A 19,859-nucleotide genomic window follows, 5' to 3' on the forward strand; every position below is an offset into this window, starting at 1 on the left:
TGTAAAGCGGCATCTTCATCCCGGACCTTTCCAAGCCGACATATAGCCAGTCGTGGCACACCGCTACAAAGGAAACACGCCCGGCGAGGGCCGGCCAGCGCCAGGGAGCGTCCGTCCCCGACCCGCCGAAAGGGCACTGCCATAAAGGAAAGGGCTGCGCTGGATTTATAACTCAAGACATGTTGATTATCTTGTTTTCATAATCGTTGGAAGCCAAAATTGAAGTTAGATTAATTGCACAGCCCTATAATATAGATATATCATTAATTACTATCATCTATTTATATGTTTTGAAGTTAAACACGTTGGAAATGGGTATGGTTTTTACTCTCCCTAATGGGCAAAACACAACCGAAACCGTGACCCATAAACTGCAATACAAACCGAACTGTGTGCTTGTTGAACAGTTAGTTAATAAACACGACTATAACTGATGCACAACAGAGAGGGAGTAAATGAGTAAAAGTTTTAACATCTAGTTTTGTTTATTTACAGTTGATATTCCACTTGAGCAGAACATTTGGACACGACTTGAAAGCTCAATCTCCTGGGACTCTCCATGTTTTGATTAGATTTTGGCACAACTGTACCCTCATATTCCCGGAGAATCATCAGTCAATATCCTTCATGCTTTCCACACTGCAAAGTGCTTCCTTTGTGGTTACACTGGAAGAAATCATTTTTTTTAAATATTGGGTATTACTGGACAGTGTTTCAGTTAATGGCAGACCGACTGCTCTAGCTGCAAATGTTTACTAATGCAAATGCTTCTATGGTAACGGGGGAAACGTTTTCTAATATTAAAGTCAATTATGTTCCCTCTTCATGTGTTGAGAGGCTGTTCAGCTGGGTGTGCTTGCAGCTCCGCGGGGAGGAGCAATTAGAGCGAGCACAACTGGAGCATTTATCTATTAGCAGTAAGTAACCAACGGGCTAAAGAAATAATTATTTAACCTCTTTTACTCTCAGTTTTTGTAGATTTCTCGATTAATCCAGAAACCAAATGGCGATGCACCAGCCAGTTAACAGTTAAAGGTCTCAAAGGCCTGTGGTGGTAAACGCTGGAATTTAGCCCGAGCAGTTGTTAAAGTCAGTCAGAATGGGATTTAGATATAAAGGCAGTAGTGGGGTAATGTAATCAAAGCAATATTTAGTCTTCAACCTTAAGCCTTATTTTTACAGGCTGAGTGCAGCCAATACTAACTTTTAGTGTCTTCAAATATTTAAAATTTCCTCATCCTCATCTGCAACCGCTTATCCCGTTAGGGGTCGCGGGGGGGCTGGAGCCGATCCCAGCCGACATTGGGCGAAGGCGGGGTACAGGTCGCCAGTCCATCACAGGGCTGACACATAGAGACAGACAACCATTCACACTCACATTCACACCTACGGGCAATTTAGAGTCAACAATTAACCTAACCTGCATGTCTTTGGACTGAAATTTAAATGTTCAAAATCTTGCTCATGTAAGCAAACAGACGGTGTTATACAGCAGTGGTTCTCAACCTTTTAGAGTCGCAACTCCCAGAATAATCAGCTCGGTGTTCGTGACCCCCGCCCGGCGTAAACAGCTACACGCCTCCCCCACGCTGATTTTGTGTGATTATTGTAAAAACTGTTTTGTTTAGTTTTAACAGATAGCACCTATAGGTGTGCTCTAGGCACTGTGGATTTTCGATGCGTTCTGTGACTTTTTCTCTCCCCCTGACCAGCCAGAAATCCCCCATCAGAAACTCATGTGCGTGCACACTTTGACTCTCACAAACAATATAATCTATTCAAGGGCAAATTATATCACTGGTACAGGCGATGTAATGTAAAAAGCATTCCCCAGTCTAAAATATCTTATTTTATTTTTGATACCTTATTTTATTTATTTCTCCACAACCATCTGGCGACCCCCAAAAATGATCTTGTGACCACCCTTGGGGGTCCCGACCTCCAGGTTGAGAACCACTATTGTACAGGAGTTGGTGAGAGCCATTGGACTCAACTATACAGTCAATTTGTGGGCCAGAAAATCAAAACAATGAGCTAAAAGCTGCAGAATTTGGTATTTAGCCCTTTCACATTGCACTTAAATCATTTGGTTCAATGTTAATATAGAAACATATATTGATAATACTAAATGCAGGCATAAATCACACATCAAAAACAAATCAGCCGCTGATTGCAGCTTCATGTTTGCTAGCTTGTTGTCAAGCTAATTTACTGTTTTCGGTACAGTAGCCTAATATAGTTTTTGGTGGATGTCATGGTTTTGTTTTCGTTACAGAATTATAAACTTAAATTGATAAATATATTTTAAAAATCGGATAAATTGATGGCTATTGAAGCACAATATTTCATTAGATAAAAACATGCTGTGAATTTTTTTCAATATGTTTTCACTTTTGACCACCGTCACACTCGCTTTGAGTGTGTGCGTGTTTGATTAATTTAGACTGCTTCTTCATTTAACATATTTCCAAGTTGTGTCAAATGTAGGCTATTATATGGTTATTTAAAACAGATGTCCGGTAAATGTTCTATATGGCCGGAATTCTTGAATATTACCATCCATATTGGCCTTCAAAAAAAAAAAATCTAGCGTAAAATTTAACTGACCCTATTTTAATTGACACTGCCTACTCATTTGCTTCTTGTAAAGTACTATAATATTAACAGGTACTCATCCAATCGCTGTACATCACCTTTCACATTTTGAAACTGACAGTAGTGAAGGTTTGCTAAAGTTTTAGCATAAATCATGACAATAATCCCATATTGGGGATTTACAGTTTATACTTTGAAATTAATCGCTTCTCGACTCACCGGAAATCATTCATCGAACAGTGAATGAGAAACACAAATCATCATCATCAAGATGGATAGCACACTTCTCTGAACAGCAGTACGTCTAACGAACAGACAGGCGGAATGACTGATGCTCACCTCCTATTTTCAGCTATAAAATCCTCTCTATTTTCCTACAGCACTTGAACACATTTCTCTTCCAGCCGTCCACACCCTCTGAGCTCCGGCTCCCTGTTCCCCTTGTGATGATATATGGCTGTGGTGAGGGTGTACTTTAAAAGTGGCTGGGATTTACATCACAATGGATATAGGGCTCTGAGGCATAAGCGGAGTCACTGAAAGGTTAGATCCACAGCCGGGGCTCTCGCGGGAGATAAATGGGACAAGAACACAGTTTTCAAAGATGCTTATGTGAACCGAGTAAGCAATTCTGAGGGAAGAAATCGACAAAACACTTGAGATGTTTAATCCCCTATTCATCCAGAGAGTGCAACGAGCAACCATGAAATGTGAAATGTAATATAGATTGTTTTTTCTTTTTGTTTTTTGCTTGTGTGTGTGAGAGAGAGAGAGAGAGAGAGAGAGAGAGAGAGAGAGAGAGAGAGAGAGAGAGAGAGAGAGAGAGAGGGTTATAGAAAGGCCTCTCAGCCACCAAATGCTTCTCTAAGAGCCACATTAGATTAGAAAGCCAGTCTAAGTGCTTTCCATTGTGGGAGGCTCCTTAAAAACTTATTTTTCTGCCCGAACTCAAGTGGCCGAGTGCATAAAGACAGACGCTTCCTGGGTTTAGGTTGCATTGCCCTCACGCTTCACAGTGCAATTTAATTTAGGCCGGAATCCACACGTCTGAGAGCTTCATAACGTGACTTCATTTACTGGCAAATCAAAATGTTGAGATGCTTTGAGCGTCTTACATGACTATATGTATGTGAAAGAGGTCCCTGCTTGTTGTTTCTCTGAGCTCTACAAAGTGTTTTAGCATCTTTTAACTCACTGTTTTGGTTTTATGTGCCACAACTTTATGCTATTTTGGCAGCTTTTTTAGGCGAAAAAGCTCTACAAATTAACTGTACACTATACCTGCCCAGCATCAAACAGCAGAAAGACAAACTTAGCTCCAAGTTAGTGAAGACAGTGTAGCATTAGGCAGCTACACAGCCTGTAAATTTCCATCGAGAGTTGGTGGAGACCAAAACAGAGCCAGAGGGAGAGTGAATCTGACTAAAAAGAGAGGAATCTCTGTCCGTCTGTCTGTGTGTCCTTCAAATATCTCAAGAACCGTTGATCCGATCTACTTCACATTTGGCGGGTGTACTGTTGGGGAGCCAAGGGAGTGTTCTTTCAAATTTGGTGCAATTTGGACACACGTTACATTCAATATTAATAAAACTTTGAATAAACAAGTGAACGACACTCTGTGCAGCAGCGAAGGCGGGGCCTCAGTGCTCTGCAGAGTTTAGCAGACTATGGCTATAAAAGGAGAGCTTGTTTGGTAATATTGTTTTCACAATATTTTCAAACCGTGTCAAAAGTTGACAAAAGCAGCCCAAATTTCCTCTACCAGCCCAATGCAATTTTTCCCAGCCCAACTTAATCAAAAGTAGCCCAATTGGGTAAAAAACAGCCCAATCTGGCAACACTGGAGACAGATATTTTTCTCAGGAGTTTTTAAACACCAAAAACAGAGCTAAAGAAGCAGAGTGAATATTGGATTAAATTCAACAAGTGGCCAGAAAAAGGACTTTAAGTGAATGTTGCTATTATTGTTGCTTCATATCTGTTGGATGTGTAATTTGGCAACTGTTTAATAACATGATATGTAAACTTAAAAGGTGATAACATGTGTGGTGTTCAAAGCTCGTTTCCACTGCCCCAAACTGCACAAACAAAATCAGTCATTGCAGGTTTAATAATACGTTAATAAAATTCATTTCAAATGCTCTAAATAACAGTCTAAACAGAAGCTTTATATTGTATCTAACATGGAGTGCTGCTGCCTTCATACTGCCGAACACTGGAGCCATAACTGAAGTCTCAAAAACATTAAGATACATAACAAATACACAATATATTACAATCTAGATATGGGTAACTGAGGAAATGATCATTTCATTAGTTTCATTATTATAGGGAGGATGTGTGCAGATGTAAATGGCTGGCTATCAAAGCTAATGGATATTAGGAAGCTCTGTAATGGGTGGTGGGGAGGGGGGGGGGGGTGGGTGGTTGACTCCACTGGAAGAGATGTGGTAATTAGTAAAAGCAATTCACCAAAGCTTTGGAGCTGAATCCAAGAAGAACGTGTTGAGTTACTTAAATGCTTTGCTTGACATTAGTGTGAATGAAGACAATGCAGGAAGTGAAGTCCACTCACACACACAGAGAGCACATACATAAGTTTTCCGAGCAAGGCTGAATTCTTCTCCTAACATGGTAATGAGGAGAGGAGACGCTCCGCGGCGGATTCTGTCACCTCGGTACACAACCATGACAGCTGGGAACATACCAGGGGAGATCACAGAGTGCGATCACACCTTTATTTGTCTTCTTAAACCATTATGAGAAAGGTTGTTTTGTCCCTTTTTTTTGTGTGCTTTTATGTGCACAAGCACCAAGCCAGAAGTTGTAAAACACTCACATTACTTTTAAGGACAAAGTTTTAATTACGCGTCACCTCCTATTAACAGTCTTTGGCATGTGGGGTGGCACTTTGTTTTAATTTACCGTCTCTGGTGTTCATTGTGGTTTTAAGAATACGTAAAAGAAGTGGCAGATTGCGGTTTACCTCCTTTCACTGTGTTATCCTAGGTTCTTCCAAGAATGACACAGCCACCTCATTATACCCATAAACCATTGCGTTTTTGGGGTTGCCTCCCGTGGCTGCTTCAGATTCTCACTTCTAATGAACCAAACTAATGTTCTCTTGGAGGATGAGGAGGAGCGAGGCTCACTTTTTCAGGCACCTCTCACTATGACACTGTTTTCAGCTGTCCGGAGTTTGAAACATAGATTTCACACATGTTGCTCTTCTGATTAAAATAATTAAAGCTGCGGGTTCATACGGGCGTGTAATGACAGATGACACCTAATTGGAGATAAAATTGAGACTTGAGCTGGTCTTGGTTCAGCTTTCATCCGCTTTGTTTTCCTGATTGATTTTTCCTTTGAAGCGTATACACTTATACTAACATCCCCCCTCCCCCGCCAGCCTGCTGATGAAGACATATCTTTGACAGAGGGGGAAGCTGCGGGGTTCTTCTTTAATCATACACTGGTCTGCTGATGTCGTTCAAGAGGTGAATTAGCGCGATACAAAGACGCTCCGGAGCTGCAGCTCTCTAAGGATCTCTGAAGTGTCAAAGGGAAAGGCGGACATGAAATGTCTCGGGAGGGAGACATCGTCAGCTTTAATATGCTTTTGCTCCACTTGTCACGGACCGTGACAGCATGTGTAGTAAGTGGGAACAAAAGCCTGAGGTAGCAATATTTTCTCTTCTGACATGATTAAAGCTAAACGCAGCAACAAGTGGACGAGCTCTGCTCTCACTTTCAGACCTAATTAGAGACCAGAGACTGCAAGTTATGAGTATCATCATTTTATTTTGGACATTTCAACCTAACAGGTTCCAGCTTTGGCATATTATAGGCCATATTTCTTTTTAATTGCCAATACAGTGCTTGCTATAATCAGATTCTTTGGGGGGATATACTGTGGAAAAGCTCAATATCTCGGGAAATACGCTTCCTGTCTTTCCAAGAGTGAAATGAAAAGATTGATATCAGTCTCATGTCTGTGCGTTAAATACTGAGCTGGAGTCAGGACATGGTTATTCTATTAGCACATACTTGCCAACCTTGAGACCTCAATAAGAAGGATTTCAAAACCAAAAAGCGGGGGGGTGTGGAGGTCGTCCCCCAGAAAAAATTGAGTTTCAGAGATTTTGTTTCCTGCATTCTGGTGACTTTTAAAGAATGAAAACAACAAAACAATAAGTACACTGCAACAGCATTTTTATGTTAAATAGGCCTACTTTTATTTTTTATTTAATTCTCTGGAAAGAAAACTGAACAATTCTCCCCTCTGGCTTGAACATGTGTGAAACTCTGGCATAAATTAATATTCATCAATTTGTATTATTATTATTCCTTCATATTTTTGCCTCTGCTCGAGTATTTCTTTCTCTTGCTCCATTTCCCTCTCCTTCTCTCACTGACTGAAGGCCCTTTCAGAAACAACGTGACAACAACACCACTGCACTGTGAAATCCGTTATTTCCAATGGTTTGCATCACAACACGATGGCTTTTTGCTGCGTCGAGCAACTTGGGCGCTGCAAGCTGTGATGTGCGGCGAGCGCAGTTCAAACCGCGCTGTGCCAGTCGCGAGCATATATACAGTATATCTGTGGTTACGAGCAACTCTCTTCCGCTGGGAAACAATAGTGTAGTTCTTTTATCGTCCGAGTGGAAACAGTCGGGCTGATACACGCTGTACAGAGCCAGAAACAGGTTGAGATAACGAAAAGTAAAACAAAAGTGTGAAAATCGGGAGAAATGCGGGAGAATTGTGACCCCGGGAAGACACCAGGAGAGGACAATGAAAAACGGAAGACTTCCGGGAAAATCGGGAGGGTTGGCAAGTATGTGTTAGCATAAAGACGAAAACAGGGGGAAACAGCCTGTCTCTGACTCTTAAGACCGTTTTCGTGACTTTTCTTCAAAAAAGAACAAATCTAGCAACCCTAACCCTAACCCTTCCCTTGAAGACACACTTGCTAACCCTCCCAATTTTCCCGGGAGACTCACGTTTTTCATCGCCCTCTCCCGGTTTCCTCCCGGCGTCACAATTCTCCTGCATTTCTCCTGATTAATGTCAAATTTTGTACTTATTTTATCTAATTTTTTCTTATATTTTTCCTTTTTCGTTATCACAACCTGTTTCTAGCACTGCACAGCTTGTATAAGGCCCAAACTCTAAAAGTCTACTGTTTCCAGCCAGACAATAATACAGCTACACCATAGGTCATTTCCTGGCATGAATGTGACGCGGAAGAGAGCTGCTCGCGCCTCATCTGGCTGCAAAGCATTGTACTTTTAACTATAACAAGCATTTGTAGACGGCCACAGAGAACAGTGGCGTGCAGTGCACAGTCTCTCCAAATGGCAGGGGCAAAAAATTAATGAATGAACTATAAGTGCACTCGGAGAGCGCAGACGTCGCTTTGGAGTTATCCTCCAAACGGACAAACCAACAAACAAACCAACGCTGGTGAAAACATAACCTCCGGCCTTCGGCCTTGGCGGAGGTAATGAATGAAAACTGATGAATATAAGTTTATGCCAGTGATTCATGCAAGTTCATGCCGAAGGGTCAAATTATTCTGTATTCTTTCCTGAGAATTAAAAGTAAAATTTAAAGTATTTAACATAAAAATGCTATTGAAGTAAGTATATTTTGTTATTTTTATTCTTTAAAAGTCACCAGAATGCAGGAAACAAAGACTTTGAAACTCAAATTTGGTTTGGAAATCCTTAATTTTGAGGTCTCAAGGTTGGCAAGTATGCTTGAAGAGTCCAATCAAAAATGTGAATGTGAAGATCAGTGTTCGAAACAACCAATCATTAATCTGCAGTGTTTGCCTGTGGAACTCTTCCTCCTTTGTTTTTGTTCTAGATGAAATACTTTTCACTTGATTTAGTATTTTATTTACAAGAATCTAGGTTTGTTTACTCCAGTGTTCTGTAGCCTGGATAAAAATGTGTGAAATTCCAGGAATATTTAGATGAATATATACGTATTTGGGATGATCGCAGTTTGAACACCAACAACAGCTAATGACAAAACTGTTAGGTAGATTCACTTAAATTGTATGAGAATCATTCCAATCCTTTAAAATGTAAATCTTTTATAGACATGCAAATCACTGCGTAATGATGTGCACGCAAATTAGCCCACGTCTTCAAGCTACTTTCCATTGAAAATAGTTTGAGTGGCTCTGCACAGTCACTGCACACTGCTGTTGTTTGCCAAGAAATAGTTCTAGCACAAAACAACAGTTAGGTGCATTTACATTTCTGTCTGTGTGGATTTAACAAATAAGATTTAAATGTGTAATATGCAAGAATTTCCATCCATCCATCCATCTTCAACCGCTTATCCGGGATCGGGTCGCGGGGGCAACAGCTCCAGCAGGGGACCCCAAACTTCCCTTTCCCGGGCCACATTAACCAGCTCTGACTGGGGGATCCCGAGGCGTTCCCAGGCCAGAGTAGAGATATAATCTCTCCATCTAGTCCTGGGTCTTCCCCGTGGTCTCCTCCCAGCTGGTCGTGCCTGGAACACCTCCCAAGGGAGGCGCCCAGGAGGCATCCGTGCTAGATGCCCGAACCACCTCAACTGGCTCCTTTCGACGCAAAGGAGCAAGGACTCTACTCCGAGTCCCTCACGGATGACTGAGCTTCTTACCCTATCTCTAAGGGAGACGCCAGCCACCCTCCTGAGGAAACCCATTTCGGCCGCTTGCACCCGCGACCTCGTTCTTTCGGTCATGACCCAACCCTCATGACCATAGGTGAGAGTAGGAACGAAGATTGAACGGTAGATCGAGAGCTTTGCCTTCCGGCTCAGCTCTCTTTTCGTCACAACGGTGCGGTAAAGCGAATGCAATACCGCCCCTGCTGCTCCGATTCTCCGACCAATCTCACGTTCCATCGTCCCCTCACTCGCGAACAAGACCCCGAGATACTTAAACTCCTTCACTTGGGGTAAGGACTCATTCCCTACCCGGAGTAGGCAAACCACCGGTTTCCTGCTGAGAACCATGGCCTCAGATTTAGAGGTGCTGATTCTCATCCCGACTGCGTCACACTCGGCTGCGAACCGATCCAGTGAGTGCTGGAGGTCGCAGACCGATGATGCCAACAGGACCACATCATCTGCAAAAAGCAGCGATGAGATCCTCAGCACACCGATCTGCAAACCCTCCTCCACCCGACTACGCCTCGATATCCTGTCCATGAATATCACGAACAGGATTGGTGACAAAGCGCAGCCCTGGCGGAGGCCAACCCCCACCGGAAACGAGTCCGACTTATTGCCGAGGATCCGAACACAGCTCTCGCTTTGGGCGTACAGGGATTGGATGGCCCTGAGAAGTGCCCCCCTCACCCCATACTCCCGCAGCACCCCCCACAGTATCTCCCGGGGGACCCGGTCATATGCCTTCTCCAAGTCCACAAAACACATGTAGACTGGATGGGCATACTCCCAGGCCCCCTCCAGGATCCTTGCGAGAGTGAAAAGCTGGTCCGTTGTTCCACGGCCAGGACGGAATCCGCATTGTTCCTCTTCGATCTGAGGTTCGACTATCGGCCGAACCCTCCTTTCCAGCACCTTGGAGTAGACTTTACCAGGGAGGCTGAGCAGTGTGATACCCCTGTAATTGGCACACACTCTCTGGTCCCCCTTTTTGAAAAGGGGAACCACCACCCCGGTCTGCCACTCCTTAGGCACTGTCACCGACTTCCACGCGGTGTTGAAGAGACGTGTCATCCAAGACAGCCCCTCCCCACCCAGAGCCTTCAGCATTTCTGGGCGGATCTCATCAACCCCCGGGGCTTTGCCACTGTGGAGTTGTTTGACTACCTCAGTGACTTCCACCAGGGTAATTGATGATGGTCCCCCATCAGCTTCCAGCTCTGCCTCTACCATAGAGGGCGTATTGGTCGGATTCAGAAGTTCCTCAAAGTGCTCCTTCCACCGCCCGATTACCTCCTCAGTTGAGGTCAACAGTGTCCCATCCTTACTGTACACAGCTTGGATGGTTCCCCGTTTCCCCCTCCTAAGGTGCCGGATGGTTTTCCAGAAGCACTTTGGTGCCGACCGAAAGTCCTTCTCCATGGCTGCTCCGAACTCCTCCCACACCCGCTGCTTTGCCTCCGTCACGGCAGTGGCTGCTGCTCTTCGGGCCCGTCGGTACCCTGCAACTGCCTCCGGAGACCTCCGAGATAACATATCCCGGAAGGCCTCCTTCTTCAGTCGGACGGCTTCCCTGACCACCGGTGTCCACCACGGTGTTCGAGGATTGCCGCCCCTTGAGGCACCTAAGACCTTAAAACCACAGCTCACCGCCGCAGCTTCAGCAATGGAAGCTTTGAAAATCGTCCACTCGGGTTCAATGCCCCCAACCTCCACAGGGATGCCAGAAAAGCTCCGCCGGAGGTGTGAGTTGAAGATCTCTCGGACAGGGGCCTCCTCCAGACGTTCCCAGTTCACCCTCACTACGCGTTTGGGCTTACCAGGTCTGTCCAGAGTCTTCCCCCACCCTCTGACCCAACTCACCACCAGATGGTGATCAGTTGACAGCTCCGCCCCTCTCTTCACCCGAGTGTCCAAAACATGCGGCCTCAGATCAGATGATACGATTACAAAATCGATCATCGACCTTCGGCCTAGGGTGCTCTGGTACCACGTACACTTATGAGCATCCTTATGTTCGAACATGGTGTTCGTTATGGACAATCCATGACTAGCACAGAAGTCCAACAACAAACGACCACTCGGGTTTAGATCAGGGAGGCCGTTCCTCCCAATCACGCCACTCCAGGTGTCTCCATCGTTGCCCACGTACGCGTTGAAGTCTCCCAGGAGAACTATGGAGTCCCCTACTGGAGCCCCATACAGGACTCCATTCAGGGTCTCCAAGAAGGCCGAATACTCCGAACTGCTGTTTGGTGCATACGCACAAACAACAGTCAGAGTTTTCCCCCCCATAACCCGAAGGCGTAGGGAGGCGACCCTCTCGTCCACCGGGGTAAACTCCAACGTAGCGGCACTCAGCCGGGGATTTGTGAGTATCCCCACACCCGCCCGGCGCCTCACACCATGGGCAACTCCAGAGAAGAATAGAGTCCAACCCCTATCCAAGAGTACGGTTCCAGAACCGAGGCTGTGCGTAGAGGTAAGCCCTACCAGATCCAACTGGTAGCGCTCCACCTCCCGCACAAGCTCCGGCTCCTTCCCCCACAGAGAGGTGACGTTCCACGTCCCCAGAGCCAGCCTCTGCCGCCCGGGTCCAGTCCGTCGAGGTCCCTGGCCTTCACTGCCACCCGTGTGGCAGCGCACCCGACCCAAGCGGTTCTTCCTGCAGGTGGTGAGCCCACAGGATGGAGAGGAGGGGGGTGCCACGTTCCTTTTTCGGGGTATCCCCGGCCGGGCTCCGTGGCAAGCCCGGCCACCAGACGCTCGTTGACGGGCCCTCCGTCTGGGCCTGGCTCCAGACGTGGGCCCCGGGCTTCCTCCGGGCCGGGTAACTCCTCCTCTGCCTCGTGTCGTCATTGGGTTTTTTGTGAACCATTCTTAGTCCGGCCCCTCACCTAAGACCAATTTGCCATGGGAGACCCTACCAGGAGCACGAGGCTCCAGACAACACAGCCCTCAGGGTCATAGGGACACACAAACCTCTCCACCACGTTAAGGTGGACAAGAATTTCCTTTAAAAATAATATATAGACTGATGCAAAAATAATCCCTTTCAATCATCACCAATGCCCAGCTAGAAGTGTGTGGTGGTGTCTGTTTCTGCAGAGACCCTGCAGCCCTCTGCCTGGATTTTCTCTTTTCGTATTATTTTTGGTGTGCTCGGGACTCTTCTGGGCATCTGCAAACCTTTGGCCCCATGTAGGGGTGTAACCACCAGCCAATAACAGCGCGCAGGGTGTGCAGCCCGTTCAGGTCATCAAATAGGCCTACTGTCGCTTTGTCACGCCCCTTAATGTCTGATACTGAGGCACAAGTCCTCATTTAGCTCTGTCAGAGACGACCGGCCATATTTGACAGATGAGAATGGGTTGTTACATCGCTATGTGCTTCAGTTTTTCCTCGTTCCTCTCTGTGCTGCTATCAGTGTGTCTCGGCACAGCCAACGAGCAGAGAGGACAATCTGCTCTTCAGTTGCATTCATTCATTATCCTTCAACAAGACACCTTCCTGCAGAGTTATGGTTGTGTTTTATTTGAGCTTTAGAACGTAACCGTCGTGAAACAATCAGAAAATAACGTTGTGTTTCTCTGATACCCTGCTTTGTTCTTACTAACCCCGCTCCCTCTCTTCATTCACTCTATAGAGGAGGAGTGGCCGACCTTGAATGCAGTGTGTTTGCAAACAGCAACAAAAAACGGTTACATATTATACCTTTAACGTGTTAATTAGAGCTTTAGAGTTGGTGCTAGGTTGAATATTTCCACTTTGGACAAAGCAAGGCTAGCTGTTTCCCTGTGTTTCCAGTCTTTATGCTAAGCTAAGCTAACCAGGCCCTCCGTTAACATACAGACATGAGATTGATATCTTCTCATGTAACCCTCAGAAAGAAAGTGAATATAGGTAATTTCCCAAAATGTTGAATGATGAATTTCCTCTTCAGGAGTAATCCATTTTGTCTTGTTTTTCAGGGTCAAATGTATATATGCACAGAATCTTTGGACTGTAACATCTTTCTACAATGTTGTGTACTGTCTGCACAGCTGTTAAAATGCATGAAGCTTCAAAGTGAAAGCAATATAAATCAATTTATTTTCCATTTAAAGCTCCTGGTCAGCAGGTCTAGATAAGGTTTGGGTAAACAAGCCTTCAACTGTATGGAATAAGACTGCATGGCTATAATTTGCATAATCATCATGTTATATAACAATAAGGAGCTTATTTTACATTCATTTGATCTTATTTCAAATTCACTTTTGGAAGCAGGTCAAGTAAAATCAACTGTATGTGGGATTTTGCAAATACAGAAACGGGAGCCCCAAACCAGAAAAGACTATTCATTTAAAGATGTAGCCTTTTTTTCTCATCCTCATGCTGTGTATGCACTGTCAATTACCGCATACATTTGGGAGAGCTTGGATCTTATTTCCCTATGAAGGAATGTACGCTGCAGAAACAGTGAGGAGAGCTACACAATAATCTGGTATTCAAGTAAATGGAGAGGAAGCCTCGGTGTCCCTGAGCCTTCGCCTCTGTCTCTGTCACAATGATATAAAGCCCAGGAAGACTCTGTATGTGGGCTGCTGCATCAACATAATCTGAATTCTACTGTAGCAGCTGTAAAACACTCACATCCCTGAGGCGGTTAAGGAATGAAAAGGAATGCTGAGATCGAGGTTCCTTAAGTTTATAGGTGCGTGTGTTATATAATGCCATGACTACTGTGTTCATCATGAAAGCCTGTTCAGCATGTGATGGCATTAGTGTTTGTTTTGTGGTTAGATGCCACAGGGAGCATTTCATTTAACATGGGAGCCATACGATTTTATATCATACTACTGTGTTTTTTTTACCTTTCTCAAATTGCTAATGTAAGTTGACAATTCAGAGATGCCTCGCTTTTTTTTATCTTTGAGCATGGTAGCCAGTGGGCAAATCCGGGGTCTGAAAAGTGAAGCCAATGCTTAAAGGCCTGAAACGTGCATTGTTTCTAACAGCCAGCAGGGGGCGACTCCTCTGGTTGCAAAAAGAAGTCTGATTGTATAGAAGTCTATGAGAAAATGAGCCTACTTCTCACTTGATATTACCTCAGTAAACGTTGTAAACATGAGTTTATGGTCTCAATCGCTAGTTTCAAGTCTTCTTCAATACAGCATGATGTTCATTTAGTGAATTATGGTCCCATTTAGAGTCAGATAGACCATAAAGCAGGGGATGCTTTAGAGCGTGGCTACCTTGTGATTGACAGGTCGCTACCACAGCGGTGTCCGGTCTGGGAGTTGTCCGTGTTTTCGTCCTTACAACTTTAACTCTTTTTATAGTGTGTTTTCAGTTCATGAGAGTTAATTGTAACCTTTTGGGTCGCCTAAAAATGACTTATTCAAAGTTCGGTTGTACTTAGCTCCACCCTCTCGTGTCAAAATGCAGAATTCAAGGTTTCAAAACGGCAGTCCACAAACCTATGGGTGACGTCACAGCGACTACGTCCATACAGTCTATAGTTAGACGCAACAGAGAGCAGTCTATTTTACTCTGCGGAAGCCATACTATATGATAACACATTACTGTGTTGTTGTTTTTTTCTTTCTAAAATTGCTGATTTTAATCCTGTCTTATGTAACTTCAAAATTCGGAGATGCCTCGCTTTGTGCAAACGACCATGGTAGCTAAATGATTTTGATGCTGAGTGCTGCTGCTTTTGCCAAGTTAAATCATTCCAACTCAATAATTGTCAGGACTTCATTCCAGAAACTAAATATGGGGAACCAGATATGCGTTTGGACTTTTTGGATGATTTAAAATGGATCTGTGAATAAGGAAGGGCAAGGAAAAAAAGTAATTACTGAAACTGATTATTGAAGAGTGAACTCACCCTCTCCTCCTCCTCTCGGAGGTCCGGCATGGTGCTGACACACAGCGTCACGGCGGTGATGGCTACAAATAACACTGACAGACAGGCGAAGATCTTCCCCGGCAGGCCCGAGTGGGGGTTCTCCACCATGTCCCTCAGTCTTCGCATGCAGCCCCCCGTATTGGTCTCCTCCTGTGAATCCCCTCCGGAAGGCTGTTGGTTCTCCTCGCAGGACTGCGGCGTGGTGAGCTCGGCCTCCTCCTCCTCCAGCCTCTGCAGCTCCTTGTACTCCTCCTGCCTGAGCTTCAGCTTACGGAGGCAGCACCAATCCAGGTCGTTCTCCTCCACCCCCCAGTACAGCAGCTCCTCCTGGAAGGACAGGGCGCACATCTCCCTCAGCAGCCGCAGCTTCCCCGCCGCTAAGAAAGAGACGATTGTGCGGAAAGCCGACGGGCTTCGGTCGAAGAAATACTCGTTGCGGCTGCCGTCGTAGTCGTCGCACAGGTCCATGATCTCGTCCTCGTTGCTGCAGCCGCGCAGCTTGCCCAGCCGCGTCAGGGGGAACTCCTCCAGCGTGGACCACGGGATGCGGTACTTGATCCCCCCCACGTTGATAATGGCCGCCCCGTCAGCTGGGGCGATCTCATCTCCGTCCTGTTGTTGGCGGGGCTGGGGCTGGAGCAGGAGCTGGGCTCGCTTGTAGAACAAACCCTTCTTGGGTTTGACCTCCTGCGGGTTTTGCACAGGTTTGAAGTGGAAGGTGGTGAACTGGTGCTCATTGCTACCAGCCAGGAAGGCCACCTCCTGGTACATCACTGTCACTTTGCCGGGGGACCCGGTCCTGCACAATGCGATGGGAGGGGGGCTTCACAGGTTATGTGAGGTGACTGGGAGCTCGTCACCCATTCAGCAACACAGCACGTCTCTGTAGGACAAAAAAGATGAGTCAACGATTACACATATTTAGTGTCTTTACACACTTTTTAGGATAGCAGTGTTCAATTCTATCTCTTCTGTATATCTGTATCTCTATATTCTATCAAGACAAGTCAGTCTATGAAAGGTCTAAAGGCGTCAGTATGCTTCAAACAAAGTACTTTTACAACCCCAACGTTGGGACTGGACCTGTCCAAAAGTGTATCCCCATCTGTATGATTGTTGTGTCTTTCCCCCAGTTGTCGGTAGTGCGTGTGTGCGTAGGAAGTGAGTGGTGAAGCAAGAGAGAGAGGGAGAGTGGCGGCGACAGTAGCGAGTAACATTATGGACTCCGGCTCAAGCAGGAAAAGCTGTTTGGTTTGTCCGTTCTGGGCAACATGGAGGACTCCATGAAGAGGACCTGCTCCCTATGTAGATATGAAGGGCTCATATATTCCATTTCTGCTAATAGAGCCCCCTTAATGTTACACACTTTTCTTTAATTGCCCTCTTCAATCCTTCTAGACTTCATATCGTCAGGCTCTGAGAGAAAACCCAGACAAACACAATAAGAGCATGTAGTCCTCACATAGGAAAAACATATTTGTAGACTGTATGAAAGTGGTCCACAGAGTCCTAACATCAGTGCTTTTCACTGCTTTCCTTGTTGGACTGAAAACAGAACACAGAAATAATGTTGAAAACAACCCACGAGTCAAAACAGTCTGTGTTTTTAGACAGGAACGTCAAATACAACTTCTCTGGACTCTAATTGCACTGGAAGCTCAAACAAAAGCAACTCAATGTCAAGTAGCAGCCTGAAGCCAAAGCAGAGAAATTAATAATGTTGTTTTTCTATTTACTGCTTCACCAGGCTCTGGAATGAAACCATTTAAAGCATTATGTAACAAACTGTGGGAAATCAACAACACAATTTAGACCAAATCACAGCACAACGAGGCAGATATGAACTAAAGGAAAGTATCAACTGCTATATACAACATGTGAACTAAACACATGTTCGATGTTTAATTCATGTGGTAATGGTTTATTCATAATTTCATTTCATATTAACACACTTCTGTAACAAGGGATTATTCAAAACAGGCTTTCCTGTCAACATGAGAAATAGTTTATGTTGTGCAGATCAAAACAACAACTACTGTACTCATTACTGACTACAGACGTAGGCAAAATTGTTGGTACTCTTCCGTTAAAGAAAGAAAAACCCACAAAGGTCACTGAAATAACTTGAAACTGAGAAAAGTAATAATAAATAAAAATTTATTGAAAATTAACTAATGAAAATAAGACATTGCTTTTGAATTTTGGTTCAACAGAATCATTTTAAAAAACAAACTAATGAAACTGGCCTAGACAAAAATGATGGTACTCTTAACTTAATATTTAGTTGTACAACCTTTTGAGGCAATCACTGCAAACAAGCGATTTCTGTAACTCTCAATGAGACTTCTGCACCTGTTGACAGGTATGTTGGCCCACTCCTCGTGAGCAAACTGCTCCAGCTGTCTCAGGTTTGAAGGGTGCCTTCTCCAGATTGCATGTTTCAGCTCCTTCCACAGATGTTCAATAGGATTTAGATCAGGGCTCATAGAAGGCCACTTCAGAATAGTCCAATGTTTAGTTCTTAGCCATTCTTGGGTGTTTTTAGCTGTGTGTTTTGGGTCATTATCCTGTTGGAGGACCCATGACCTGCGACGGAGACCAAGCTTTCTGACACTGGGCAGCACATTTCGCTCCAGAATGCCTTGATAGTCTTGAGATTTCATTGTACCCGGCACAGATTCAAGACACCCTGTGCCAGATGCAGCAAAGCAGCCCCATAACATAACCGAGCCTCCTCCATGTTTCACATTAGGTACAGTGTTCTTTTCTTTGTATGCTTCATTTTTGCGTCTGTAAACATAGAGCTGATGTGACTTGCCAAAAAGCTCCAGTTTTGTCTCATCTGTCCAAAGGACATTCTCCCAGAAGCTTTGTGGCTTGTCAATATGCATTTTGGCATATTCCAGTCTCGCTTTTTTATGATTTGCTTTCAACAGTGGTGTCCTCCTCGGTCGTCTTCCATTAAGTCCACTTTGGCTCAAACAGCGACGGATGGTGCGATCTGACACTGATGTACCTTGACCTTGGAGTTCACCTCTAATCTCTTTGGAAGTTGTTCTGGGCTCTTTGGTTACCATTCGTATTTTCCGTCTCTTCAATTTGTCATCAATTTTCCTCTTGCGGCCACGTCCAGGGAGGTTGGCTACAGTCCCATGGACCTTAAACTTCTGAATAATATGTGCAACTGTAGTCACAGGAACATCAAGCTGCTAGGAGATGGTCTTATAGCCTTTACCTTTAACATGAAGGTCTATAATGTTCTTTCTGATCTCCTGAGACAACTCTCTCCTTAGCTTTCTGTGGTCCATGTTCAGTGTGGTACACACCATGATACCAAACAGCACAGTGACTACTTTTCACCCTTTAAATAGGCAGACTGACTGATTACAAGTTTGAAGACACCTGTGATGCTATTTACAGGACACACCTTAGTTTAACATGTCCCTATGGTCACATTATTTTCAATCTTTTCTAGGGCTACCATCATTTTTGTCTAGGCCAGTTTCATCAGTTTGTTTTTTAAAATGATTCTGTTGAACCACAATTCAAAAGCAACAGCTGATTTTCATTAGTTAATTTTCAGTAAATTTTTATTTATTATTACTTTTGTCAGTTTCAAGTTATTTCAGTGACCATTGTGGGGTTTTCTTTCTTTAACGGAAGAGTACCAACAATTTTGCCTACGTCTGTATATGGGGAGGCATTTTCTCTATAAATCCAAAATCCAAAATGGAAGTCATTACATTTCCTATGCATGCTGATGCAGTATTTATGTGATAAGGAAAAGGAGTATGAAGTTTTCAAACATTCAAACAGCAACTAAAGAAAATGTATGAAAGAAAGAACTAATAGCACAACGAGAAAGGGAGAAACTTCACAGGAAAATGAAAATGATTTCCCCACGGATGCACTTAATTGCAATGTCAGAGAGAAATAAAAGAGAAACAAAGACAGAAATATGATAGAACAACTGATCACAATGTACATATACTGTATTTTATTTAAGGATGAAGTGGGTGCCGACGCACCCCTGTGGTGCCTTGAGAGCCAAGGGTGCCACAAGATTAATCATAGCACATATCAAACAGAAGATAAAAGTAATGCATATCAAAATCACTGTGTTTAATATGCAGTTATGCAACATCTAATGACATGACAACTCAAGGCTGCCGGTTGTCATAGTAACACAAAACGCTTTCCGGGTCAGATATCCATCATTGTCCGATATATAAGTGCATTCACTGTGATATTTTCGCATTCCCAACATCATATATGTGTGATATCATATATGTGTTATCTGGCTCTCTCAACACCGATATGAAAACAAGAAAGCGCCCGTCAATGTAGTCAGAATCACATGTTCAATTGAAACATTTTGTTTTGTTTGTTTGTCCTTGTACATCTTGAATATAAGCTCATTTTAATTTTGAAGAAAAGAAAAAAAGAAATACATATTATAATATTTAATTGTATTCATTGTTTATTTTAAGTTAAATATGTATCTGTACATCTGCAAGGCACCTGTTGGCTTTTATTCTGAAAATGGGCCAATATAATATAATATAATATAATATAATATAGTTAAAGGTGGTGCAGTGGTTAGCACTGGCGCCTCACAGCTAGAGGGTTGCAGGTTCAAATCTGGCTTGGGGCCCTTCTGTGTGGAGTTTGCATGTTCTCCCCGTGTTAGCGT

At 44.2% G+C, this 19,859-nt stretch overlaps 1 protein-coding gene across 1 annotated transcript in view; it reads right to left on the bottom strand.

Annotated features, from left to right (window-relative positions):
• The window catches only part of kcng2 (potassium voltage-gated channel, subfamily G, member 2), a 43,852-nt gene that overhangs the window by 13,080 nt on the left and 10,913 nt on the right, over window positions 1–19,859 (bottom strand). Inside the window, exon 2 of the mRNA XM_074613624.1 lies at window positions 15,146–16,049. Coding sequence (XP_074469725.1) covers window positions 15,146–15,937 — 792 coding nt within the window. The 5' untranslated portion in view covers window positions 15,938–16,049. The remainder of the gene's footprint in view (window positions 1–15,145; window positions 16,050–19,859) is intronic.

The sequence above is a fragment of the Sebastes fasciatus genome, chromosome 17, assembly GCF_043250625.1.
Source record: "Sebastes fasciatus isolate fSebFas1 chromosome 17, fSebFas1.pri, whole genome shotgun sequence".
Classification (NCBI taxonomy): Eukaryota; Metazoa; Chordata; class Actinopteri; order Perciformes; family Sebastidae; genus Sebastes; species Sebastes fasciatus.